General features: G+C 43.7%; 2 protein-coding genes across 2 annotated transcripts in view; one reads left to right on the top strand and one right to left on the bottom strand.

Annotated features, from left to right (window-relative positions):
- The window catches only part of LOC144755155 (glutathione S-transferase omega-1-like), a 499,081-nt gene extending 492,166 nt beyond the window's left edge, over window positions 1-6,915 (bottom strand). The window contains exon 1 of the mRNA XM_078643734.1: window positions 6,778-6,915. The gene's annotated coding sequence lies outside the window, so the exon portion shown is untranslated. The remainder of the gene's footprint in view (window positions 1-6,777) is intronic.
- The window catches only part of CFAP43 (cilia and flagella associated protein 43), a 753,224-nt gene continuing 732,980 nt past the window's right edge, over window positions 6,893-27,136 (top strand). Inside the window, exons 1-2 of the mRNA XM_078643733.1 lie at window positions 6,893-7,117; window positions 17,683-17,936. Of these exons, the coding sequence (XP_078499859.1) occupies window positions 7,035-7,117; window positions 17,683-17,936 (337 nt within the window). The 5' untranslated portion in view covers window positions 6,893-7,034. The remainder of the gene's footprint in view (window positions 7,118-17,682; window positions 17,937-27,136) is intronic.

Here is a 27,136-nt window from a genome sequence, read left to right as displayed (position 1 = left end):
ACTTAGGTTAGGTACATCAGGGTAGGCGTATTTTAGAAGCACCAGTTGAGTACTTTTAGCCACTATTTTATCACTGTATGTATTTTATGCATTTTATGTATTCTATGTTTATGGCTTAGAAACCATATCATGCTTTTACAGTACTATTTTATAATACTATTCGTATTATATGCATTGTACTTCTTAACTATAATTTCAATTGTAGCAGTGCATTTCTTATGCTTAAGAAATAAGACTGTTCAATAAATACTGTTATTGAAAACGCCCATTTCTCTATTTCTAAGCAACTCTGGTGAAACGAAGCATGCACATCTGACTGAGTGAAATAGCCGTCTATTGTTTCCACGACTCTAGAGAAACGTTTCATTCTGGGGAAAAAAAGTTGTCATGTTATATGGTTGTCAGAAGCTAATTCCTTCTTGTTTATTCGAGAAAGTTTCTAGTGACCTCTGAGCTAGCTGGCACTCACAATTAAGTCTAATATATTCGGCTGAGACCTAGTCGACTTAAGTCCTACGTCTAAACTGCAGGATATATTATTCCAATGCGCAGAGCCTATTGGGAATATAGGAACTACACTACACCGTAATTGCGCCGTGGTTCTGGCTCTGCGGATGATGTGCATTGGAGCTTTGGCTTCCGTTGTTCCCGTCTATTCGTCGCGGTGGGCTGCCGCGGCCCTGGAGCTGAGGAGGGGCCGCAGAGCAGCGGCTCGCGGGCTCCTCCGGGTCGGCAGCGGCAGCACTGGGCCATTTTCCTTCACACTGGAGAAGACTGCTTTCGGAGAGGGGATCAGAGAGCACCCGAGTACAGGATACAATGACCCTTTGTTGTCTCTCGCAGTCGTAGCAACAACAGGAGCAGGTACAGGGGGGTCAGGCAGTGGGGGAAAATTCAAGTATAGCGCTTCCAACTAAAGGCACAAGGAAAGGTAAAAGGCGTGGAGGGGGCAGTGAGGGGCAGGCAAAAGTAAAAGTAGATGGTAGAAATACCAAGCAGCCCCCGAAGAGCAATCTGCAGCAAGGAACAGTGGGAAGTGTCAGGGAAAAGGCAGCACTACTCCTGCAGTGGTTACAGACAGGAGCTGCTCAATCTTTCAGCACTGCAAGGTCAAAGGCAGGAGTATAAAGGCAGGCAGAGCAAAAAAGTAATCCCTTGGAATTGAAAATCAGGATCACCCCCTCATTACGGTTGTACTTTAAAGTGCAAACACTTGTGTTGGACGTTGTAAAAGAGGGGGAGGCCCTCAGAAGGGCCTTGGTGGGACAGCTGGAGTTAAAACCCATCTCGGAGAGAATGGAGGCTGTTGGTAGCCCCCTCCCTACAGTACCAACTTCACCCGCAATCACTGGAATCGCTTTAACAGAGGTCTCAGATAAAGGAAAGGACCTTGCAGGAGAAAAGGCCCTGGCTTGTCAGCTAGTTGTAACACAGAGGCTGATAAAGTCTCTGATGATGGCGAAATTAGGGAGCCCTCAGTAGCCTCTCTCCAGGCTCTTTTTTCCACCCTTTCCGCGGATATCAAAAAGGGGTTTTCAGTCTCTGAAGCTAATCAAGGTGAGACAGGATTTTTTGTGAGTCGCAGGAGAAGAAAATCGACCTCCTAAATTCAAGAACAGTTGTTTTGGAGAACACAGTGGGAGAACTATGGGACGACCTGGGAGCTGCAAAAACTGATATAATATCCCTCAAGAGGGAGGAGGTGGTTCTTCGAGATAGGCTTGAGAAGTTGGAGAACAACTCTCGGAGAAATAACTTGCATATTCTGAATGTTCCGGAGGGGAGGGAGGGTGAAGACCTCAACACCTTCATAGTCACACTCTTAAAATAATTATTGCAGATCGAGGAATCAGAGGACTTGAGGAAAGACATCCAGAGGGTCCACATGGACCCTTTTAAGAGGCACCCCAACAGGACAAAGCCTAGGAAAATTCTTAGGAACTTTCACACTAATGCCTTAAAGGAAAAGATCCTCAACATGGCCTTAAGGGGGAAACATTGGAAGCCTGAGATTTTTCATACGAAATCCATTCTGATCTTGCCCGTGCCACTTTGGATAGGCAATGGGAGTTGGAGAAGAAGATGGACGATTTCAAAAAGCTTGGTGCGGTTGCCCAACTTAAATTTCCTGCAACTCTGAAAATCATGCATAACAACAAGATGCATAACAGTAGATCAATGCAAGAGGCGGATCAGTTATTGGATAGTCTGGGCAAAGGCGTGAAATAGCAGCGAGCTAGCCCTGGCAGTCGAGCACCTTTATACGACATTTATATTTGGATTCTATAGGGGAGATTTAGCCAGTAGGGTTCTTTTCTTTAATATCTGGCCATTGCCATTTTCATAGAAGGCATTAGAAAGGTACTCACAAACACATTCATAAAGGGACATTTATGGGGACACGGGCACACTTAATTAACGGAAGTCAAAGGCCGGGCCCTAGATTTTGCTAGTTTTGCCTTTTTCTTGCATTGATTCATAAAGGGACAGGGCGGGCAGCCCCAGGGTGCAGCAACTGGACTACATATGTCCAGATTAAAGGGGGAGGGGTTCTCAAGGGAGGGGTTTTTTGGAGTGCGGAGGAGGGAGGGTTGCACGAGGTGGGGAGCATAGGGGGAAAAAACATAAAATGTCCTCATTCACCTTATTGTTTGGTCAGATTATCTTAGTTTCATTGTGGTTGGTCTGGTGTTGGCTCCCTCTGAAATTCAGTCGACTCATAGTTCTCATGTTTAAACCTCCATGAGAATGACTCAGCTATTGTCCTGGAATGTTAATGGCCAGTGAGTGAAAACCAGAAGGGCTAAGATTTTGCAGTATATAAAAGATTCTCCCGCGCAGGTCATTATCCTCCAGGAAACTCATCTTCTAAAATAAGAGATGACTGGGATATTTAAAAATCTAAAGTGGGTGGAACATGTGATTTGTTCTAATCAGATTGCTAACATTAGGGGCGCTGCTATATTAATACAAAAACAAGCAAATGCCTGTATCTTAGACTCTAAGGTTGACCCAAGTGGCAGGTGGGTCATTGTGAAGCTGATCATTTCGGGTTCTCTGTTAACTTTGGTGGGCTATTAATGCCCAAACCAGGATGACCCCTCCTCTCTAAAAGCCTTTTTTTTATATTCTGGAATACCCGGACCCAGTTAACATGACTGGGGATTTCAATATTGTTCTGAATCCCAAACTGGACAAATCGCCTAGCAGCAGAACCAGGGTGCCTTCTAGGTCACGTATGTACCTCCAATGCATGATGGCGCAGACTGGACTTTGTAATATTTGGAGGGACAGATCAGGTCACCAGCTAGGAGTCTCATATTATAATAGTACATACGGCCAAAAGTCAAGAATTGATTACATCTTGGTCAGTCATGACCTTAGGGGTAAAGTTAAGGATATCGGCTATTTGACTCATCACCTATCTGATCATTCAGGGGTCTGGATGGATTTTGCCTTGATAGATGGCGAACGTCCTAGAGTATGGACGTTCGATCAAACTCTACTTCTTGATGAAGCCGAAATGAAGTATTTATCTCAGGAGACTGAGTGTTTTTAAAAAAAATATGAATCTAGGCCCACCTGGGACTCTAGTGGTTTGGGACTCCTTAAAGGCTTTTTAAGAGGCATGATTACGAGTAGGGTATGTCATAAGAACAGACAATACAGGGAGGAGGTGGCTTACAAGAAGGCAGAGATGAAGATAGTAGAGCTGAGTCTAAATAGGGTGGCTGACTCTGAGAGGCACGAGGAAAATCTTGCTAAACTAAGCAAATTAAATGATCAGTTAGATACTATTATTCGGACGACGTTCACAAGTAGGTGGGAGGCGAGTAAGCCAGCCTACTTTGAGTACGGAGAAGGTGCAGGTAAGCTCCTGGCGAGGAAGGCTAAGTCCGAAAGGACACGTAATTAGATTAAACAAATTGATTGTGCAGATGGGGCTACTGCTCTGTCTACAGACGAAGAGATGTTTTTTTTCTTTACTTTCTTTCAGGAGTTGTATCAAAGAGGATAGTGCGGTTCATAAAACCACGGCTATAGAGTGGTTGCGGGGTAGCATGCCCCCCCCCCCCTAAATTTGTCCCAGCAGGAAGATCTAGAGCAGGACATATCTCAGGAAGAGGTGAGCAAGGCCATTCTTGCCTGTAAAGGAGGGACAGCTGCTGGGCCCAATGGGCTCCCAGTAGAACTCTATAGATCTTTGGGGGAGGCGAGAATTCCCATTCTGACACTGCTCTTTAATGAGATCTTATCTGTGGGTACAAGGCTTCCAGGTTCATGGGGAAAGGCTACTATTACTCTGAATTTTAAAGCAGGTAAGAATCCCGCGAGCTGTGGGTCCTATAGACCCATCTCGCTGCTAAATGCAGATTATAAAATCTTTGCCTGGATTCTGGCAGGCAAGCTGGGTTCGGTTGGGGAGGCATGCTTCACACCGATCAAAAAGGTTTTGTTAAGGGCAGGAATTTACTTGACCTCACTAATGATTTTGTGGGGGCAATAGATCTGGCCACTACCTTCTTGCTTACCCTCGGCAGCAATGACATTAGATGCCACTAAGGCCTTCGACAGGGTCAACTGGGTATATCTCTCAGCAGTTATGGCAACATTTTACTTGGGTGAGAAGTTCTGCCCAGCCATTCAGCATATTTATCAGGATCCATCAACTAGACTCCTGGTCAACGATAAATTGACTAAACCTTTTAAGATCACCCGGGGTACAAGGCAGGGCTGCCCCCTTTCCCCTCTTATTTTCGATCTATGCATTGAGCCTTTTGCTCAGTATTTAAGAGATGAGTCTAGTATTATGCCAATTAAGCATGCGGCTTGGTAGCCCTGTACACCAATGGTATTTTGAATTCTTTCTGCTGCTCTCGTAACAACTTTCCCCCATGTTATCAGCTTTGCACAGGATTTCGGACAGGTATCCGGCTATTAGATCACGTGGAGAAAACCAAGGTCATGACTTGGAACCTGGCGGAGTGTCAATATCAAAGCAAGCGCGACATGAGGTACCTGGGGGTGAGAATAGTGCAGGACATTAATAAGATCCCAGGGACCAACCTGGCAAGTGTCTCTAGGGAGTGTCAGAAACTAATAATTTTGTGGGCCCATCTCCCCTTGACCATCCAAGGGAGGGTTAATCTGGTTAAGATGGTAGTGCTTCCCAAAATCACCTTCCTATTTAACACCATCCCCCTACACTTTGAGATATCAGCCATAGCTAAGCTCCAGCAGGCAATCAATTTGTTTGTTTGGGCTTATAGGGCTACTAGGATTGCCTGGACGAAGCTGAGGCGTAGGAGCGAGAAAGGTGGTCTTGCACCTCCTGACCTGCAATACTATGCATGGGCCTTCCAATTATAGCAGACTTTTGGGAAGGAGTAGGAACAACTATTGCCGATATTTTGGGACTTCCAATCCAAATCAATCTTGCCCTGATCATTTTTCGGATATCTAGTGAAATTAAGGGCCCTGCCAGATTGTTTCTTTTGTATGCAATACTGCTGGCTAGGAGGGAAATTTGTAAAATATGGGTAGAAGTTGCACCCCCTTTACAATCTGAGTGGCTGTCCTCTTTATTCACAACATCCAGGATAGATCTGTGTAGAACGCAGAGTAGTAAAAAGAAAGCACTTTGGGATTTTCGATTAAAATAGTCCGATGCTTAGTTTTGGAGATTCATAATTTAGTGTTATTAATGATTTACCTATAATGAAATCTGGATCCTATGATTATGCCTCTTTGTAACTCCTTTGATTGTGTTGGGCCTCCCAGGCTTCCTCTCTGTAGGCCAACATTAACAGTCGCCAGGTCTACCTAGGAGGGGAGAGCGACCACCCCTTTCTATCTTGGGGCCAGTGCCATTTTAACAGCCACGGCCAGTGGTAGGTGTAACTGCAGGGCGGTGACGTAGGGAGGGGGAGGGGCAGGGTGGGGGGTTGTAATGTATGGATTACGGACTTTAACAGGTAAGTAAACATATAAATAAATAAAACGAATTTAGTTGCACGCACAGCATCGCATTTGGTGATGCAGTGCACACAACGAAATTCGTGGCTGTGGCTGCATTTTAACCCCTTCGGTGCCGATGACAGCTCCCGGTCGTCATCAGTTACAGTGGACGTGTGCTGATGATGGCTGTGAGCCGTAATGACCACGCCCGCGATCGGAATGTGCCGCAAAGGCGCAGAATTCCTGCCGCAGCCAGGAATTATGTCTCTTAAGTATAGAGTAACGGTATGGACAGCTTATTTTGTCTACTGGGGTCTGAGGCGAATGAGGATAAAGAAAATAAAATTAAAAAATAATAATAATAAGCCAGGTCTCTGCAACAAAAGCATTAACCCGCTGTGCTATCGCACATAAAAATGGAAACATGTGACCTGAACATTACACTTAATTTTCCATAACAAACACATGAACCGTCGTCTATTTAATGATTTAAACACATGACCCATAATTACACAAATATACAGATATCTCCAGCTGCACTAACTCCGTAGGAGGTCTTAAATCCCGGTCAATTTCTGGCCCATTAAGACATAATTGTTTTATTATCACATCTGTCTATGTTGGCTGTTAGGGTTTCTAAAAAATAGAGAATTCGATCATGAATGTCACAAGCCCCTCCTCGTGACTTCACCAAGCTCAGCTGAAACATATATACCAGTGGGTTCGCAAAATATACTTGTCCATTTCAGCACTGCCTCTACAATTATTTCCACATTTGCTCTTGAAGCAGTTACAGTTCTAAAATAGGTGCTACTGTACCTGCAACCTCTACGAGTTTACGGGAATATTAGCACGACCGTCTTTTGTTTTTGTTAGTACGTGTGACCAACGAGGCAGGCAGCCCAAGAAACGTGCGTGCGTGACCTGGCTCCAAGATTCTACGCAGGCCAATGAGAGAAGCTGTTTGTGTTTCCATGGTGACGCTGGTAAACGGAAGCCTCAAAAAGTAGCGAGATGGGGCATTAATTTAGGTGTGAAAGCTCTACGGCAGCAACTCTCTTTTCCGTAAGCAGATCATGGAGGACAGCAGCAGCAGCATTACCATCGTCGGCGTTAGTGCCCGCTCTAGCAGCGTCAGCAGCAGCCCCGTGGAGCTCAGGTGGGAGGGCAAACGATGGTGTATAATTGTTTTAATACTGCAGACCATATGAGTTCTTCAGTGTTAGGCGTTAATAGATCACGCAGGCGTGGTTTTATTTTTTGCTTTTGGGTACCCAGCCTCACAGTGCGTCATCTCCTTTCCTTTCCTCTCGTCCTGCTCCTCGTCCGTTAAAGAATGTGAGGTAAAGATTCCATATTCCGTCACGACTCGAGAGCGCGGGGCACGAGGAAAAAGATAAAACACACCTCCCCCTTAATGCTAACACAAGAAGAAAACATCAGATGTCTGACATAACAAAAAAAAACGGAGGTTATTAACATAGCAATAACAATAGCAATACACTATATACATACATAAGTAAAGAATAATGCAATAACCATTACAATGATATAACTATACACAGATCCAAAGCAAGATGAACTATGCATAATAAATATATTTCTTTATCCCATTACGGTATTCTTGAATTTCACAGGAACCTTAGTTTCATGTTTTCCACGAAAGGGTCCACATCCCCTACTTTTAGACTTGGAACACACATTTACTCTCTCAGGAACATGAGAAACTTTCACCTCCCGAGCAACATTCCACCATTGTCCATTTTCCAATCTTCCATCCACATTCACTTCAACCACTCTACACTGCGCACCATATTTCTCTTTACCTTTCATTACCTTGACGCTAGTTATCTTAATGCGAACCCATTCTCCTTTTTTGAAATAAATTGACTATGTCTTTTTGCACACAGCATATCTAATCTTACTTCTAAATTGACTATGTTCAATGTTAGCATGCATGTCACCAACATGTTGCTTAATGTCAAAGCTAAGTCCAAATTTAAGCAGATTATTCAAACATGCAAACTTAATAAATGCCGAACCCCCTGTTACTCAATAAGGACATTGCGATAAGACCATAACATGGCGCTTACCGCATCTACTACATCTACCCCTTGAATGATTGCACCTCTGACACATTCATTCACATGTCTATTAGCTCTTTCTACCTAACCATTACTTTGGGGATCATAGAGACTACATGTTTTGTGGTTGATACCAGCATCTCTTAAGAATACTGGTATGTCATCCAACACAAACTGCATCCTGTTGTCTGATATAACTTCCAATGGAAAACCTTCTCTTGAAAATAGATAAGTTAAGAAAGTTATTACCGTTTTAATGTTGGCATCTCTCATCAAACCCTTCCTCGTTGCCAGTGTTATAATTGAAGAAGCTGCTGCGAAGACGAATGGGATACTTTATGATCAAAAGACTGCCATGATGGAGTTCCAACCAGGGCAGAGGGTGTCACAGAGAATAAGGCAACCACCAGCCTCACAGTGCATCCTTTCCTTTCCTCTTGTACTGCTCCTCGACCGTTAAGAATGAGAGATAAAGATTCTGCATTCCGTCACGGCTCGAGTTACGCAGACTCAAGCGCTCGAGGCATGAGGAGAAAGACACAATAACTCCCCAGCTAAACACAGCACAAAAACAGCTATTGACTCACTTGCCCCCCAAAGATTGATTAAAACCTTCAGATCTTCTCCCTCACCCCCTGGTACTCGGAGGAACTGAGAAAAAAAAAGTCAGCCTGTAAAACATTGGAACGCTGCTGGAGACTGACTTTTTCGGCAGAAAGTAAAAGTGCGTACCGGATGGCTCTTAAAGAATATCGTAAACTTATCATAAAACACAAAAGAGCCTATTTATCGGATAGAATTGATAAGGCTAGTAACTCCTCCAGAGAGATATTCAATATTGTCAAATCTTTTACCGACCCATAGGCTCTGACTCGCCGCCAGCCTGTGTCTCAGACTCTTTGCAACCAACTCTCTGAATTCTTCAAAGAGAAAATTGCACTCATTTACGCTTCCTTTCCTAAATTGGATAACTATTCAGATATCCGGAAAGAACCGTCAGTAGATCAAACCCCTGCTTCAGTATTTACTTAATTCTCTGAAATTTCAGACAATATCTTCCTTCAGGAACTTCTTAAATGCAAGTCCGGTTCTCCCAGCGATCCCTGGCCAGCGAAACAATATAAAGCCCTGGCAGGACTCCTCAATTTCCATCTGGAATGCCTCCCTGAGATCGGGTACTTACCCAGAGGCATGGAAACATGCATTTCTAGTCCCCATCCTGAAAAAAGCAAATGCTGACCCAGAGACCCCGGGAAACTATAGGCCTATTTCCCTTCTGCCCGCCCGGCAACGATCTTAGAAAAGCTGGCTCATCAACAACTTGCCAGCTTTATTGAGTCCAAGGGCCTTCTCCACGACTCTCAGTATGGATTCCACTCTGGCTACAGCACAGAGTCGGCCTTGATTGAAATGGCAGACTCTGTGCGGTGGACACTCGGCGGAGAATCTAGAGCGGTGTTAGTGCTGCTGGACTTGTCAGCAGCATTTGACACCGTCTCTCACCCTATCCTCCTGAAACGGCTAAAATCCATTGGAATCCAGGGCACGGTTTTAAACTGGATTTCCTCGTTTCTTTCAGATCGTAAACAACAGGTCCATACTCCTACCTATATTTCTACTGTGAGACCCCTTAAATGGGGCATTCCCCAGGGCTCTTCATTGAGCCTGCTTCTTTTTAATGTTTACTTCACTCCATTGGCCGAAATGATATCGCATTCAGGAATTAAAATAACATCTTACGCTGACGATGTCCAGCTCCTATTTACCTATGATGAATTATCCACTGCCACCTTTGATCCCTTAAAAACTTGCCTCAGGAACATTGCGAAATGGATGGACCATCATTTTCCTAAACTTAACGCAGATAAAACCGAGGTCCTGTTTTTTAATCAACCTTCCCCCCTATCTTCCAACCTCTGGTTACCGGAAGATTTGAGTATCGCCCCTCTTCCTAAAGACTCGGTCAGAAACCTGGGCGTCAGGTGGGATAACTCTTGGTCCTTTGCTAATCAAGTACAAACAGTTTCTGCCGCCTGTTTGAGTAAAATTAAAATAATAAAAAAGTTCATCAACTACCTGCCTAGCAACACTCGTAAAACCATAGTCCATGCACTCATAACCTCACATTTAGACTATGCTAATGAACTCTACTTGGGTCTGACAGCTGCACTGCGCCACAGACTTCAGACGGTTCAAAATGCCGCTGGTCGGTGGCATCTCACTAAGACAACACATCTCTCCCTATTGGTGGAAATTGCACTGGCTTCCCATCTCTAAAATTCAGTTCAAAGCCATGACCTTGGCATTTCGGACTACCAAAGGCTTAGGACCTGCCTATCTCATAACGAGACTTCGCCCCTATAGTCATTCCAGAGCCTTGCGTTCTAACACCAAATGTTTACTTGTCACCCCTAGATTTAAAATAGCCCGATCAGGAGGTAAAACCTTCGAAGTATGTGCCACCCTTCGCTGTAACAAACTCCGGCTTTACCTCCGTATGACCCTCCGTATGACCCAGTCGGAATGTAAATTCCGCAGATCCCTTAAGACTTGGCTATTTTGCTAGTATGCTCTAGTTCTGTGCCAATGGCTGTCTGTTCAAAAGCACAGGGACACCCCGTTGGGGTAGCTGCGCGCTCTATAAAAGACACTAAATAAATAAATAATTAAATAAATAAAGAATATATCAAATAAAGCTTACTCCCCCATTCTATGGTAGAGCCCACCATGGACTCATTTGGAGTCCAGAGTGTAGGAAGCCCAATGATGAAGCTTGCCCACTTTTAATGTGAGTGAGGGCCCTGCATTTCCCAGAGAGATCTCTGTATAAGGAAAAGGCATCAACCATAATAATTGCCCAACTTTTTTGATGTGTATTTGCTTAAGATGGGAGGAAATGGGTATGGCGTAAATACTTCTCCCCCCTTTTTTTGTGGAATAAGGATTTAAAAGTTACAAAATATTTAAAATGGTATTGATCTGAGGTCCGGCCTTTGTTTCGGTATGTAGACAATGGCTCTGGAGCACTCTCCAGCTGCTGGGTGTTGATCCACCTCTGTCCGCAGCTATTGAAGGTCTGCACTCCTGCAATAGAGTGCAAGTGCAATTTGACTTAGTTGGGGAATTTAGCCCCCTTTTCCCATCCTCTCTTGGGTCTTGCAGGGTTGCATATGCTCCCCCTCCTATTTAATTTATTTATAAATTATGTTACTGTCTGCAGGAGATGGTATAGATTCCCTTAAGCTACTTTTTGCGAATTATCCTATTCTGTTACATGCCAATAAGGTTGCCGTCTTTGACGGAAAACTCTATGCATGTTATGACAAATTTCATGGTTTCTGCAGAGCATAATATCTCTATTAATGTGAAGAAAACCAAGGCCATGGTGTTGAAAACAGGCATATAAGTAAAGAGACCTTTCAAGATCGATGGGGAATTGCTAGAAAAGGTTGATCAGTTCAACTAACTTGGATTGAGCTTTCATCGCTCACTCAGTTGGCAGCCTCACCCAGAGAAATCTATTCTTAGATTTGCCAAAAGGATAGGTAGTCTGCCCCTAAATGCTGTTTTGACGGTTTTTAGACAGAAAGGTGTTGTGATAGCTCTCTTTGGAGCCAAGATTGAGTTATAACAAAGCTACGGGCCTGCAACTATTTGAAAAACATTTCCTACTTTCCTTTCTAAAATGGGGTCCTCGGACTTGACTACTCTCTCTATAAGTAGATCTGGGTATACGGCCTGTATCAGATTTAGACGCGTTTACACTTGTTCTGTATTGGATCCACCTTAACAGAAACCACTTGGAAATTGTGTATTTACAATTTGCCATGGAAGTATTAGCTTAATGACACATAAAAAGAAGTAGCTGGGGGAACCATGTAAGTAAAGTACTTAATGGTATAGGTTTGGATAATCTCTGGTGGGACCCCAGTCAAATAAATGGTAATAGCACTGCAGCTGTTAAGGACGCAGACTGGCATTTGAAATTCACTGTCGCTAGCTGAAATATGAACCCTCTAACTGCCAACTATTTTGAATATTATTTCTATAACCAATGTCCATATCTATACTTGCTACAACCGGAACTGAAACGTACTCTATACATAAAGTTCAGGTGAGAAATCTTTACAAGATGATCTTATAGGCCTAAATGGGCTGTAGACCTGTCTCACGATTGCACATGCACTTTAGGGGGCAAGCATACAATATCACATTTCCTGCTTTTTTTGTTCAAAAATAGCTTGCTCAATATGGAATTGGTTTGGTCTATATGATAGTTGATACAGATTTTGTGTGCACTGTCACATCCTACACATGGTCTGCTTAGTTTATTTCGAGAAAAGAACAAACACAAGTCTGAATCTATCGTCTGCTTTGTAAATGGATTTTAATTGTGCAGTTGACTAAAGAAGATTTCTATGAATTCTGAATTAGGCACTAGAATGAATTTTAATGTAGTTTTATTGTGTTTTAACACAGCTGTATCACTGTCATTTAGAAATCTTTTCTGAATTTTATTTGTATGTTTTCGAAAGTTGTATGTTTTTGCGTACTCTTTGTACTGTTTTGTATGTGCGGCTATCAGCTGAAAAATCTTTAATAAACTTGGCAACATCGTTAAATAGTAAAAACACAACACAATAAAAATCCAATTCCAATTTATAAAAAAGAGAATCATTTAATAAACAAAATATCAAAAATCCAATAAGGGAAACCTGAGATATGAATTATCAAAGCTTTAAATAAAAATAGCATCCAAAAGCATTATATGCCAATTGTGGCCATCTAGTTGCTCTTGATCCATACCTAGGCATAAGTTAAGGTTGACCTTGATGGTGCGCATGGTTGGATGCAGGGACCAGGTTTGTCCAAGTGGAAAAGTTACCTCCCAGCGTTGAGAACCTTCAGTGAAGCAGGCATTTGGGTTGGCATCAAGGCAAATGTATCAGTGTTGATAGATTCCAGCATCTGGATGGAGCTGTTGGTTTTAGTTGAAAGAAGTTAATGTTTTCATACCCTGGAGGTTGTCGATGTCAGGGCCAACGAGGCTTCGGCTTGACCCTGAAAAGTGCTCAGACGCAGTGGTTTCTGGTATCAACAGAAGAACATAGCTGTAGCTATGACAAAGGAGGTGATGCTCCCTGGTTGGATCTGCTGAGCAGGTTGGTCCCAGTCTCCAGGTAAAATGCTGTAGAAAGTGTCTTAAGTCCAAGGTTTTTCCAGGATGTTAGGAGGAGAACACTTTGACACAGCAACGTGACACAGGACCACAGGAACAGCACTTACGGGGAGTGCAAGGTCAAGTCTCGATGCAGCTGAAGTCCCAAGCAGCATCGTGGGCAGGTCCAGTTGGAAATGGTTACTTAGCCTATTCAGGAAAAGGTGAGCTAGCAGATTGTTGTGTCCCTGTAGTTTAACAAGAGTTAACAAAACATATGCAGCGTGGTTATGCTAATAGGCCCACGGTTAGAATTGCACTAAATGTATATTAACTCCAGAATTAATTTGACGGTGCTTAAAGGAATGGAGAACCACCAAACTCCATATGATGAGAGACAAGACTCTCACAACACAATTTTTCACTCCCAAGCACACGTATACGTTTAAACAAGGTTTCCCTTTTTCAATGATACACATATATAACACAATGAATGTATAGGCCAACAACTTTAGTCTTCAATTCAAATTCTTGTCTTGCTTTATTCGGATTTCTTCCAAACAGCCAACAAGAGCCAACGCGTTTCGTCGCTATAGGCAGTAATCCTGCGACTTTCTCAGGGCTATAACTTCCAATGAAGTACTTTTCTGCGTGGGGATAGTTCCAACCGTGCTTAAAGGAATGGAGAACCACCAAACTCCATATGACGAGAGACAAGACTCTCACAATACAATTTTTCACTTCCAAGCACACGTATACGTTTAAACAAGGTTTACCTTTTTCAATGATACACATATGTAACACAATGAATGTATAGGCCAACAACTTTAGTCTTCAATTCAAATTCTTGTCTTGCTTTATTCAGATTTCGTCCAAACAGCCAACAACAGCCAACGCGTTTCGTCGCTATAGGCAGTAATCCTGCGACTTTCTCAGGGCTATAACTTCCAATGAAGTGCTTTTTTGCGTGGTGATATTTCCAACCCACACGTGAGTTCTGGTGAAAGTCGAAATCGATATGTATGCTTAACTCCTCGTAATATTTACTCACGAGTGGTCATCCATTCTTTCTGCTAAGTCAGCAAGAGTACCGCTGCTCCGAACAGTTTCCTGTCCCAAACGTATCTGCCGTGTGCAGACACTTGCCGTGTGCAGACGGTACTCTGCATAGAAGAGCCACGTTGCTTTCCTTTAGCAAAGTCTCACTAACTAAGCAAAGCGTTTTTCTAAATGGGAACGGCACTGTATCGCATACAGTGTTCATTTTGGCACTAAACATGCCACAGCCTTTCTTCTTAAGGCACAATTCAAATGATTAAAACTCAAACTATATTTGAATTTTTGTGTGTCTTGATAGCAGACAGTTTCAGATAATTAACAATGAAACTTCACTAGCGATCTCAACATTAAAATGAATTCTCTAATAACACACAAAGAGAATATCTGGCACACAATACAATAAAATAAAAAAATGCATTCTTTCCTTGCTCTTTCTAGCTAGCAATGCCACACAAATGCACACAAACAAACACAACTCACCTTGCAGTCCTTAAACTCTTCCCCTGCACAACGAGCTAGAATGTTATGACGTAGTTGGGATGCACACGCTGAAAACCATGTGCAGAGGAAGAGGCTATTTAGAAAGCGCCAGCTCTCATTTTAAGTGAGTGTTACAGCTGTCACAAATCCAGCCCCATCCTGTGACATGAGAGAAAAGGATTGTATCAGAGGAGGAGAAAAGGGAGCCTGTGCCTGCCTCCTATTTTACCACCCGGCTGTGGCGTTCTGCGCCTGACGATGGAATAACATTAAAGGCGATGGGTCCTGCTGCAGTGAAATGGGAAATTGCAAGGGGTGCCACTGCCCTCCACAATAGATGATGTGTCAGACAGTTATGTGTGCCTAGCGCATGTGCAGATTTACTTGGAGAGAAACACTGAAGCTGAAAGTCCGTTTCAGGAACTCACATGCAGCAGAAAGTAGGAACATTTTCGTGCATGCCAAAATTATTGTCTCTTGCATTATCATCAATCACAATGAGGCGAGGCCCTGATGCTCTTGGGAATCAGCCACCCCTGGTTCTGGGGCGGCGCCTCTCCCAAAAGGATTGGTACCTAGCTTACTAGAGTGATAAAGGAGACAGGCCCAGTTGTTAGCTACATCTGTCAGTGACAGGCTAGGCCTCTTTGAAGTTAATTAGGTTCTTGGGCACTGCCCAGATGGTCATCCTATCAGAGGAGCAGAACACCTCCCTATACTCAAGGCCTTTGTTTCAGCGCTGGTAGCAAGTTCAAACTTCCTCAAAGGTTTTTTTTTTAACTCCTGGGTTACAGTCTGCAAATGGGTTTCTAGAGACTTTAGGCAGTAAAAGATGATTTTAAAAAAAAATTGTAAATGAAATTTCAACTTTACTAGGGAATTTGGCTTGTAATAAATATTTGAAAAAGTCCCAAGAATGACTTTTGTAGATGTTTCCTAAGTGGAGATAACATTTAATTTAAATAGTATATCCCAATTCTTTCCTCTGTAACAACCCTGCTACAGCTAAATTACCTGTTGAGGCCATATCCCTGTAAAGACATATTTTATAATCGACATCGAAAGGTCCTACTTTGAAATACTATGCACCCTGCCTCCTACAGCAATAAGAACTCCTTAGTGGTGATTTATTAACATTTAAAAGGAGGGTCCTGGGCCTGTCAAAAGGGCTTACTTTAGCAGGTCAGACCTGCACAGACAGGCCACAGGGATAGGTCGGCAGTCATGTTTGCACTGTCACTCTAGTTATATCACAGTATGTGCTACAATCCACTAGTGACATTTGACTTACAGGTCCTGGGAACATTCTGTTCCATATACTTGAGACTTCTAGGGAGGTAATATTTACCAATTAGGTTATATCCAATTTCAACATGTTTTAGGGGTGAGAGTCATGCACTGGGGTCTGTTTAGCAGAGTTACAGTGCACAGAGTCAGAAAACCAGGAGAATTAATCAAAAAAGATGGGGTGGGTGATCAATCAAAGAGAGGCATTTTCCTAAAGAGTTATATTTTTCTATTGAGGTTAATTTGAAGAGTATCATTAATATGCTTGTAGAATTAGGTGTCCATGTTTTGTAATGTATCGGCACAGAGTCTACATAAATGTTAAATAACAGGGGAAATATTATTGAGCCTTGTGAGACTCCTCTATTATGAACGGGATACCTTAGATTCAATAGAGACTTTGGTATGTCATTTCATTGCCTGGTTCTGTTCATGAATTTCAAGAAAAAGGCAATACATTTCTTGCAAGACCTTATACAAAAATGTACTTTTCTCAGCCCAGATAAGTTTAAACAATGTGTACTTGTCACTGTTAGTCATTCCTTTGCCTTATTAAAGATGTTCCCCATGGGTGCAACAGACGTTTGCACCATTTCTTTGTGCCAAGGACACTTCTGTAGTACGGAAGGGGTGCCAGGCATTTCTCTGGCCCCTTCATAATAACAACTGCATGGGCAACTTTTGTACCAAGTTTATCTCAAGGAGCATTCCCTCATTTGAATTCCCAAGTAAATGGGGCAACACCTTTGCCCCAGCATGTTACTGATGCATGTGCAGGGACAAATAGGCTCTTGAGACTTGTACTAACTATGCTAAGTCCCCAGGGAGCCTTATGTGATGTGGCATGGAGCTCCGGGGGACTCCCAGCAATCTCTCCACGGGTGAGTGCAGTCATAGACTGCAACCGCATGTGGTAGGAAGGCCTCTTTAACCTTAGGCTGATCAGCCGACTGCCGTGGAAGACAGAGCATCGGTTTAATGATAAGTAAGTAATATGCTGTGTTCTCTTCCAGGAACCAAGGCTACGCCAGGGTGCAACTGGGGCTAAAAAGAGAGGGGCACATGGATGGAATTGAATGAATAGATTGGAGATGGATGTTAGATTTTTTTTGCCAATAAAGGACTGACAAAGTTGAGCTTTGTTTCCGTGAGACTAATTGTGATAATTTCTGGTTCAAAGACTGAGAATCAAAGGAAAGAGTAAGTTGCATCTTGTATATGGAGTACTGTGAGTGAAGTTCCTCAGATGCTGATCACTTTTTTCAGCTGTCCATGCTATATGTCTTAAATGTCTTAAATACGTATCCCTTTGCTACTAGTTACATAGTTACAACATTAACACGTATACTGGCCCCATCCCCAAAAAATCAATAAATTATTTTAGTACGCTTCAATTCGTAAAAGCAGGATTTGTAAAATTTAATTTTTCTCATAAATGTTGTACAAATGTTACCACTCGTCCTAGATGTTAAAGGATTTGACCCCGCATTCTACTACGAGTGGGGGCAGTATGTATATGATAATATTCAATGTAAATATTGCATCCCCTAGATGTTGTATTTTTTGGCGTAGTTAGTTGCATTTGCTTTTTTTTGTTTTTCTTACTGTTGTTATACACAACTTTTTACTGTGCATTTTGTCTTTTTTTTCGTTCAGGTGGGTGCAGGGCATCAATAAGCAGAATATTTCTTTTGTGAACAACCAGACTATTTGCTTTCCCTGTGGAAACTACATCCTCTTCACTGACCTCGAAACAAAGGCCCGTTCTGTGTTGCAGTGTATGAGCGGGAGCATTGGGGCCTTTGCTGCTAATCCGTCCACCGAGGTGGTTGCCTTTTCAAATCAGAGGCTTAATCCTTCGATCTTCGTGTACACCTTTCCAGGGTTTGTCAAAAGGGCAGAACTAACAGGTAAGCGGCAACATTCCTTTCCATTTGCTACCTGGAGCTGATATCATTTGAAATAGTGGATGTTGCATGCCCTTTCTCCTGGACAGGTTGTTTGTTGTTATCGTGTCATGGTAATACCCAAATTGTTGATGTTGTATACTAATACCCTCAGCATAGTGCACAGCGATAGCATGATTCTAACTAGTGTCCCTGCTGAAACATAGCTTTTTTATTTTCTACTTTTATAGGCTCCACAATGCTTCTGCTTCAGTTTCCAGGTTCAAATACATCACAAGTAGGCACCAGATGTGAGAGACACCCACCAACAGACAGTGTATATAAACTAAAAATGTACTTGAGCAATTGTTCACTGACCTTTGTTGAAGAAGTTGGGGGTGAGGATCTTCTTTGATGGCGAAAGCAGCCTTTGGAAAAATGTCAATGCCAGCTCCACATTGCAACATGCACCTGCGCCTAGCAAGTTTAAGCATCATAACGTCAAATGGTACATCTTACCAGACCATGTTCAATGGTATTGGATAAATAATCACATGATTATCAGAAGCTCTAAAGCTCCCCCCCCGACCTATTCAAGTAATTGAAGGTCTCTTATACTAGACTAGAGAAATATTTATCCATAACCAAAAATAATGTTTCGGGACCGTGCAAAGATTCTGTGTCAGGCACAACAAAGTGTAATCTTAAAGTAAGTATTCGTACCACAAGAAAAACAGTATATATTGGATACAGTATGTCCCACAGGAAAATGTCCATTGATAATCCTATGCTAAGGCACAACGCACTAAATTTAATTATGTGCTATTACATCATCTTCAGAAGTGTTCCTTTAAATGTAAAAAGTCTGTCAAAATGTCTCTGCTGCACGCAGTGTGATGATCGGTTTGCAGATATCACAGGGATACCATTAAAATATTCCTCACTGTTGCAACATGAAATATCCACATAGGCCCTCTATGAAATAATCATTGCCATACAGAGAGTCACATTAACCTTGCTACATATTACCAATGATATGCTTGAATCAACAATGCCCTCCTGTCAAAAAATAAATACATTGTCTTAATTTGGAATTGGGGATATATATTCCAGCCTCTATCTACTTTCTCATCTTTGTCCGGGGTGTAAATAAAGTTTGAGTTGAAGTCTCCTATTACGACAATATCCCAGAAGGGGTTGATACTTCTTATGTTGAAGATTATGGCTGTTAGCAAAGAGTTGTGGGCTTTTTTCTTTTGTGCCTTTGGATGTGCATAGGTGTTAATTATTAGTACAGTTCTTGGTTTCTCTTTAGGCGGTAGCGAGAATTTTATTAATTGCACTTTCGGTCCAGAGGGGGCTATCTGCTCTGATTGAATGTTAATGGCTGTAGACATATAGACTGCTAGGCCACCTTTCAGACGACGGTGTCTCCTGTGTTTCTCGGTTGTTGTGTTAAAATGTATAAGTCCTACAAGAGGCAACTTTTCCAGAGCCCATGTCTCCTGAAGGGCAATTATGTCGCATGTTACCAAAACTTGAGGGGGGCTGCCTTCTTCCAGTCATTTTTTCGATCCAGCTATGTTCCACGAGAGAAGGTGTAGAGTCACGTTTTTGGGGTTCGCTGCCTGTTTACACGATGGTTAGTTGTTTTTCACTTTGTTTAGGATTCCTGGGCACCAGCTCCATTGGTCATTGTCGGGTTCTATGTTTGCCTTTTTATCCACATGAGCCCAATTATGCAGTATGGCTGGTGGCCTCCTCCCTTTTGCTTTCTGAAGGACTGAGTACACCTGTGGTTTTTCTTGTGTTTGTCCTGGCCCTTGGTTTTCCTTATGGATGACGTTTTCAGCAAGCGGGCCAGGATGACGTGGTGTAGCGGGTTCATAAAGTTGTATGCCCTATGTATCAAATTGTTGGTTTTGGCTCATAATCAGCTGTGCAGCTTCCACTGTTTGCCATGTGGTAAGTGTTTGTTCGTTGAGGTTTTCTTTTCCCTTCTGGCGAAATTCCACGGTGAAGAGGTGGGTTGACTTTAGATGGATGTTGGTTAGTAATTTTAGTATGTTGCCCCTGTTCAGAATATCGTGCCGCCCCTGGGACTCGTAGTCTGGCGTTAATAATATTTGTTGCAATGATAGTCCATACTGCCGGGTATTTGTGTTGATTTCATCTTCTTGGTCTATTCCCACTGCAGGTGTCTTTTTGCAATCTATGGTTTTCATGATGGTGCATACTGCCCTTAGTGATGTTTTGTGCTGAGGTTACTGGCTTATTCTGGAGGTTATTCTGATTGGTCTCAATCTGTCTTGTAGTTATTTCCTGTTCTAGGAATCCCAACTCGGTTTCTCTGGTGATTGCCCTTGGCCAATTCCCTTGATTACATTCAGATAGGTTTTCATTTTCGTGGTTTTGTATGTAGAATTTTAAGATTTTCATGTTGCGGGATGCTCCTTGTTTTGGATCTGGGAAATGGGGTCTTGAATGCCAATATTGGTGTCGTCTTTTGGTTCTTGTCTTGGAAGGATGTTTCTGCACAATCTCTGATCTCTGGCTCATTGGTTTCAATGCTACCTTATGCTTTTTTTGTCTGCCCTTTCTGAGTGCAGTCATTGATCATTGAATCTTTGTTGAGCAGTGAGTTAGTCACATCTTTCTTATACGATGTTTCTCCTGTCTGGTCTTTAGGCTTCAGATTTGAGACACAGGTCGCAAAAGTTCGAGATGTCAAGTTTGTGGGTTGCGCAATGTTTCAATGTTGTCGCATTTTTCCAAGTTCCAGTGTCTCTTCGATTTGGTCGCTACTTTATGGCCTTTTCGTTGTCTCTATTCTTGTGCAGAGATCGAAGTCCCCCTCGATTAGGTTGCTGCTTTTTGGGCTTTTTGTTGTCCCTTTTTTTGTGCACAGATGTCCTGGTGAGGTTAAATTTGCCTTTTGTTTCTCTAGTTAAAATAAACATTGAGTGCATTTTAGTTCCTGGCGTATTGTCTCCTATTGTTAATTTGTTTCTAGCTTTCCTTTTGCATTTTGTTGTCTAATTGTTTGCTTTGTTAGAGTATGTTCTTCCAGATTTGGTGTGGCTGTGGCGCCAAGCTTAGTCACTACAGGTGCTGCCGTCATTCCCATTGGTCTTTGTGAATAGGCTGAGGTTTTTATTTCCTTGTCGTCCTCTTTAATTTCCACCTGCATAGGAGTTGCTGTTTCGTTGTCAGCCCCTGTGTGCTTGATGTAAGATGTGTTTAGCTGTCTGAGAGCTATTATTTGTTCTAAGAGAGTTGGTAAAAGGCTCAGTTTATTGGGCACCAAACGCAGGGACTTAGCTCTAATGAGTATGTGGATAGTGCTCTTGTTATTAGATTGTTAAGGATATCCAACTTAGTATTTATGCCTGCGATATGTAGAGCTGCGATATTCATTAAATCAATTTGAATGTCCAGCTTATCCGATTGCAAGTTGAGTGCCTTTGTTGAGGCTGAAGTGTATGTAGTAAAGTTCTGAAGAGCTCTGGGTAGCTACTTTTGCCACTGGGTGATTTATCTTGTGATGATGTCGCTTTTGATTCAGAGTTTGATAAATGATTTCTGGTAACTGCTTGACTGGTGTTCTGCATTGTGAGGGCAGCTATGGTTGCGTTTTCCTTATTACAAGAGCCAGTTATATCTGCATTGTTTTGCATTGGGGAGATGTCGGCATCTCTGCCTAATGCCTCTTTTGCATCTATTTCTTGCGATGCCTCCTTGTTGGAGTAAGGCTTAAAGTTCTCAGCCATGAGTTTTCTAGGTCTTCTAGATCTTCTAGTTCTTCTGCTTCATCTGAATTTATCTGATGAATCTGAGCCACCGTTGTAGGCCCTTGTGCAGTTTTGTGTAGCGCTGTAGGCTTTGGAGTGAAGTTAAAAAAAAGCTTTTTGGCCTGTACGTTGATTTGGTGAATGAGCGTTTACATTCCTGTTTCCTCTTCCGTGTCTCCCTTCTTTTCCATGGCAGGGATGGAGCTCATCTATGGCCTTGTTGTTGCACACAATGCTAATGTTTTTTATTTGGCCCTCTGAGGGTTTCTCTGGGTAGAGATCCTTGTGTGTAGGTGTTATCCTGTTGACATTGCATATCGTCCTTGTTTCGTCCTTAGAAATGCCCATGTCCGTATCTGTCTGGCCCAAGTTTTGACTGGTTACTTGGCTATTTGGGTCCGTTGTGTTTGTTATAAGAGCGCCAATGCCCTACTGTTAAATCACCATTTCCAAAATCTACATTACTGGTATACAAACAGTAGACGTGTAAACTATCTGGCACTGCTGTCAGGCCAGAATCCACATATCTTGATATGCAAAGCGCCATTTCCATGCCCGATCCCTAAATCACATAAATGTGCCCTAAGGCATCATTGCTGCATCAGTTTATATGTCTATTCTTTAACCAGCCAACAGCCTATTCATCATCCATCCTTTCCTGTAATAATTACATTCATCCATCACTCCATCCTCAAGCTCTGTGTTCTTGGAGACCCCCATGACCTCAACAGGATGAGTGTGGGGGCACCTCAATCCCATCTCCTGCACAAATTGCTTACCAACCCAGTGGGAGGGTGATCGGGTGACTGTCATGTTTGAAGAGGAGCCCTGCCCTCAGAATTGCTCTGTGCATTGATCCTGGACCAGACAGAGATGGCTGTGGCATGCATACGTGGGGGTAGGGGGCACTCTCTGAAATCTGGGCGTAGGCTCATAAGTTCAGGGGGATGAGCGGGACATTTCAGGGGGGCCCGCTCCCCTCCTTCACAAACATCACCTGCTGACCCGCCAGAAGAGAGACTGGGCGATGCCATGGTTGAGGATGAGCCTTGCACTCTGGTATAAGGCTCCACCCTGGCCCTGGCCTGGATTAATTGGCCTGGCCCCTGCAGGTGGACACAAGGGGCTCTGAGAAGCAGTAAGTGGGGTGCCTTGGAAGCTATAGCTGGGGACCAGCAATGTGACTGCTGTGGCCTGTGGTGTTGGAGGCTGTGCCTTTGCTGGATTCTAGATAATTTCGGAGGGAGAGGTTGACCTAGGTGGAGCAGGGAGGTACCTTGAGATTGGGAGCCTCCTCCCTTTCCTTGGGGGCTGAATGAATGGGGCGCTCTCCCCATGGGTGAAGCCTGAAGAAGGGTTATCTGGGAGATGGGTGCTGGCTGAGTACCATCAACCTTCCTCGCTGTGGAGCTTGTGACCACGACCAGCTGCTCCTGCCTCAACATGGCCTTAACATTGGGTAGCACCAAGAATGGCCTTGGCCAGCTGTTAAGTGAGACAGGCTTGCATTCCAAACCCCTTGAGGAATCACAGCAAGCTGCCAGTGAACTCTCAGCAGCAGGACTGAGGAGGAGGATGATCACATACACATACTTGTTTCATCGGCTAATTGGGGAAATTCTTTTGACCTGCTCGAGTCGAGGACAATGCTGGAAGTGAAAGTGGATGCCGTGGTCACATATCTCAGACTTCTACAAGATGTTCAGCACAAACTGTCAGGGTCTTCCACATGGAACTATGATTCATGAGCTTCAATCCCAAATCACAGACCTGCAAAAGCAACTACAGGAAACGACTGACAAATTGCGCTTCTTGGAAGGGTGGGCTAAATATAAGAAGGGCAGGGCCCAGCGGAACAACCTCCTCATTATAGTGATGCTGGAGGGAGCGGAGCAAAACAACCCTTTATGGTTGATCGAGTCCTGGGTCGCTGGGACGGTGGCCCCACATTGCTTGCTCAGTTGGCTTTTGTGGAGAAAGCTTATAGAGTTGCGGTGAAGCCACCGCCTCTGAGGAGCTCTCCCTAGATCCAATGTGGCCAAGCTCCTGAACTTCTGTGACAGAGGCACTATTTTGCAGAGAACCAGGAACAAGGGGTGCTTTTCCTTTGAAAACGTAAAAGTTATGATATTCCGGGACTACACCTTAGTGGTTCAGCACCGCAGGGCGGGTTTTTACAGCGACCAAGAGGAAGCTGAGAATTATGGGTGTGAGGTAGGCTCTCCTCTTTCTGGCCAAGTTAAAAAAATATATATATTGAGCCAGCGAACCCTGTTTTTCACAGAGCTGTGTGGTATTGGGCTGAACAGCATGTGGCATTGAAGGAGGTGGGTGAGCGGATTGATGCTGATCGGCCTCTTCCTTAGTGACAGCACTGATGTAGAACACGACAAAGGGGAGCGGGTGATGATATAGCTATCCCCACTAAGGTCCAGCAAGACCAGCAAACTACAAGTAGTAATGGCATCCTATTAGCCAGGGCTGAAGAAGAATATGCTCCAGAGAACACCCCCCCCCCCATGAAACCGAGTCTTGCAGTTATTCTGGTGCGCCCGGGGGCACCTCCCGGGGTTACTCTGCAGACAGCCAATGACCTCCTGTGAGACCTGAATCATTGAGACTACCTATTGGTACTGTTAGAGCAGCACGGGTACAAGGTGGCCCTTATAATGTTAGTCTCAGGGAACCCTCCACAACCGCCTTTGCCTACAGATTACTCTGAGATACTCCAGAATACAGATTTGGAGTGAATGTAATCTACACAGAGATGCAAATATGCCTTAGACTGGCATGTTGGGGGGGGGATGGTAAGCTGGCTCATGCAACATGGATGAAGAAAATGTTTGTAGTACAGTTCTGGTTCCTGGGCCCATATGCTGATATTAAAGGACTGGGTTGATGGCCGAGTATGTTTATGGAGTACTGAAGTATTGGCCCTCATAGGTCGCAGTTGCTGTTCACCAGGCACTCCCTTGATGCACATATGTCCCCTATTGGAGACACATGCAGCGATTGCATCCAGTTTAGTAGTTAGTTACAGATTTTGTTTGACTGGGTGGGGAAATGTTGGGTTTCTCCCCTGTAAGCTGGATGTAGGCCTCTCAAGTTGATGCATGCCCAGGTGGAGGTGGGGCAGCCCTTCATGGGAACTGGAAGGGATTCATCAAAAGCACGGGATGGGGGATACCATGTTTAAAATATTACGGTGGAATGTCCACAGCAGCCAAACAATATAAGATTAACACCTTTGTGAGGTGTAGGGACACTCATATGGCTTTACTTCAAGAGATACCTGACAGAGAGGGAGGGCACAAAATTGCCAGCCATATGACGTGACGCGTGGTGGCCATGGCTTTCTCCTACGGTAGAGGGGTCCTGACTTAGATTTGTCCTCGGGTCCCCTACGAGGTCACCAAACAATTCATTAACAGGAATGGCAGATATATTATAGTGGGGGTAGGTTGCCCGATAAGCCAAATGTATTGGGGAGGCTATATGCCCCTAGTTTTGGCCAGTCACAGTACTGTACATCTCGATCTCCCTTATTGGCTAACGGACCACAGCATTCCATGTTATTGCGAGGAGATTTCAGTGGGGTCCAGGATGTATACCTGGATCGCTACCACCCCACTGCACATTCACCGGCTTATGCAACATCCAAGGCCCTCAAGAACTGTTTGAATCAATGGACCATGTTGGACATATGGAGATGCTGGCACCCCATTGTAAACAACTATTCCGTTTATTCCCCTGTACACAATATTCACTTCAGACCAGGCCATATTGCGAGCACAAGGGGATTCGTAGCAGATGTAGACAGACTGAATATTTAGCACGGACAATATCCGACCACAACATGCAGACCATGATTATCAACAGGGGGAGAAGACACACGCGTCACAATGTGCCGACTCCAAAGCTCTACACTAGAAGTCCCCACTTTTCGCTCTTTATTGAGCAAGCTCATTGAGTTTTTTTAAGGCGAATGAGAGGTCAGCCTTCTCTCTCCTAACTGAAAGGAGGGGGGAGGTCACTGTATTTGGACCACCATGGAGGCTAGGGCTCGAATTGCCTGTCTGCTTGGGGATTTAGGCTGCAAAATCAAAAAGCTAGAGATTGAAGCAGTAACAGCTGAGTCTAAAGTTGGTGCAGAGGCTATGGACACACAAGCCACGCTGGGTGAGAGATAGAGGTGCCTCAACTACACATCACACGCCAGCATGCTGAAGGACACAAGACAGAGAGGCTCTTAGTATAGCTAGCTGGGTCGGACAGTAGCAGTCAACTCTTGAGTGGAATCAAAGACTTGAGGAGGCAGTGGCAAGGGAGGGGCTGCACCATTCCCAAGAGGCAATTAATAGGACATCCTATGAGTGCTATGCAGCATATAGAACAACAGAACCACAGCACACTGAGGAGAAAATACCCAGATTCCCGCTCCCGTGTCTCAAAACGCAGAAGAGGTCCATGCTAGACCAACCAGTTTCAAACTAATGTGTCAGAGAAGCACTGTCATTCCTTGCCCATGGCAAGGTGCCAGGCACTGCTGGTGTTGTAGGCTACTTTTACTTACCAAAAAGGCACCCATGTTGACTGCGCTGGACAATGAGGCACTAGACTTAGGCAGATTGCCCACTGCAACAAGTGATGGCCATATAATCTTCCTCTCTAAAGGGGGGGAATGATCTAGGTGAGATGTCCTACTGCCCTCTCTGAATTCTAAATGCAGACTATAAAGTATAAGGCAAAATCTTGGAAAGTAGACTATTGCTACATATGCCGAAGCTTACACATAGCAACCGAAACAGCTTACACCCAGGTCTCAGCATGTCTTAGAACATGTACAGTTATTATTTTTTTTTAATAAATCTTTTTATTAATTGAAAACAAAGAAAACCAACAGCAGGTGCCTTACTGTACGGAACAAAAAGGAAGATATACAAACATATAGTGCAGAATAGACGGCTGACCACCAAAGCGAGAGCTGAGCCATGAACTGTAACAAGCATTCGGCCGTATAATATACAAGAAATATTCGAAGCCCAGTCCAACCAATACAGACCACAAACCCCACCACCCAAAGGAACAGGATTGTCATTAAGATTCGAGTGGCAGGAGAAGTGGAGCGCAGCAGAGCAATGGACCGAAACAACGACCGCAATCAGCACTCAGCCATAAGAAACGCAACACATTGCTAAGGTCAGTGCAAACAATACCGCTCTCTGGACCCGTCCACCCACAAAACAGGATTACCCATCAGCAAGGCTCCCAATATCAGGATTCGAGTAGGATATCCAGTATAAAACCAAAAACACATACAATACAAAAACCCCTTCCCCCCACCCTGCACCCCTGCATATGGCTTTCGCCTAACCCCAACTAGCAGTGTGCCTGTCGCCCCATCTAACTAAATACTAAAAGTAGAAAATGGAG

This window comes from Lissotriton helveticus, chromosome 5_1, assembly GCF_964261635.1.
Source record: "Lissotriton helveticus chromosome 5_1, aLisHel1.1, whole genome shotgun sequence".
In the NCBI taxonomy this organism is placed as follows: domain Eukaryota; kingdom Metazoa; phylum Chordata; class Amphibia; order Caudata; family Salamandridae; genus Lissotriton; species Lissotriton helveticus.
The sequence above is the reverse complement of the archived record's forward strand: the minus strand, read 5'-3'. Positions and strand labels throughout refer to the sequence as shown.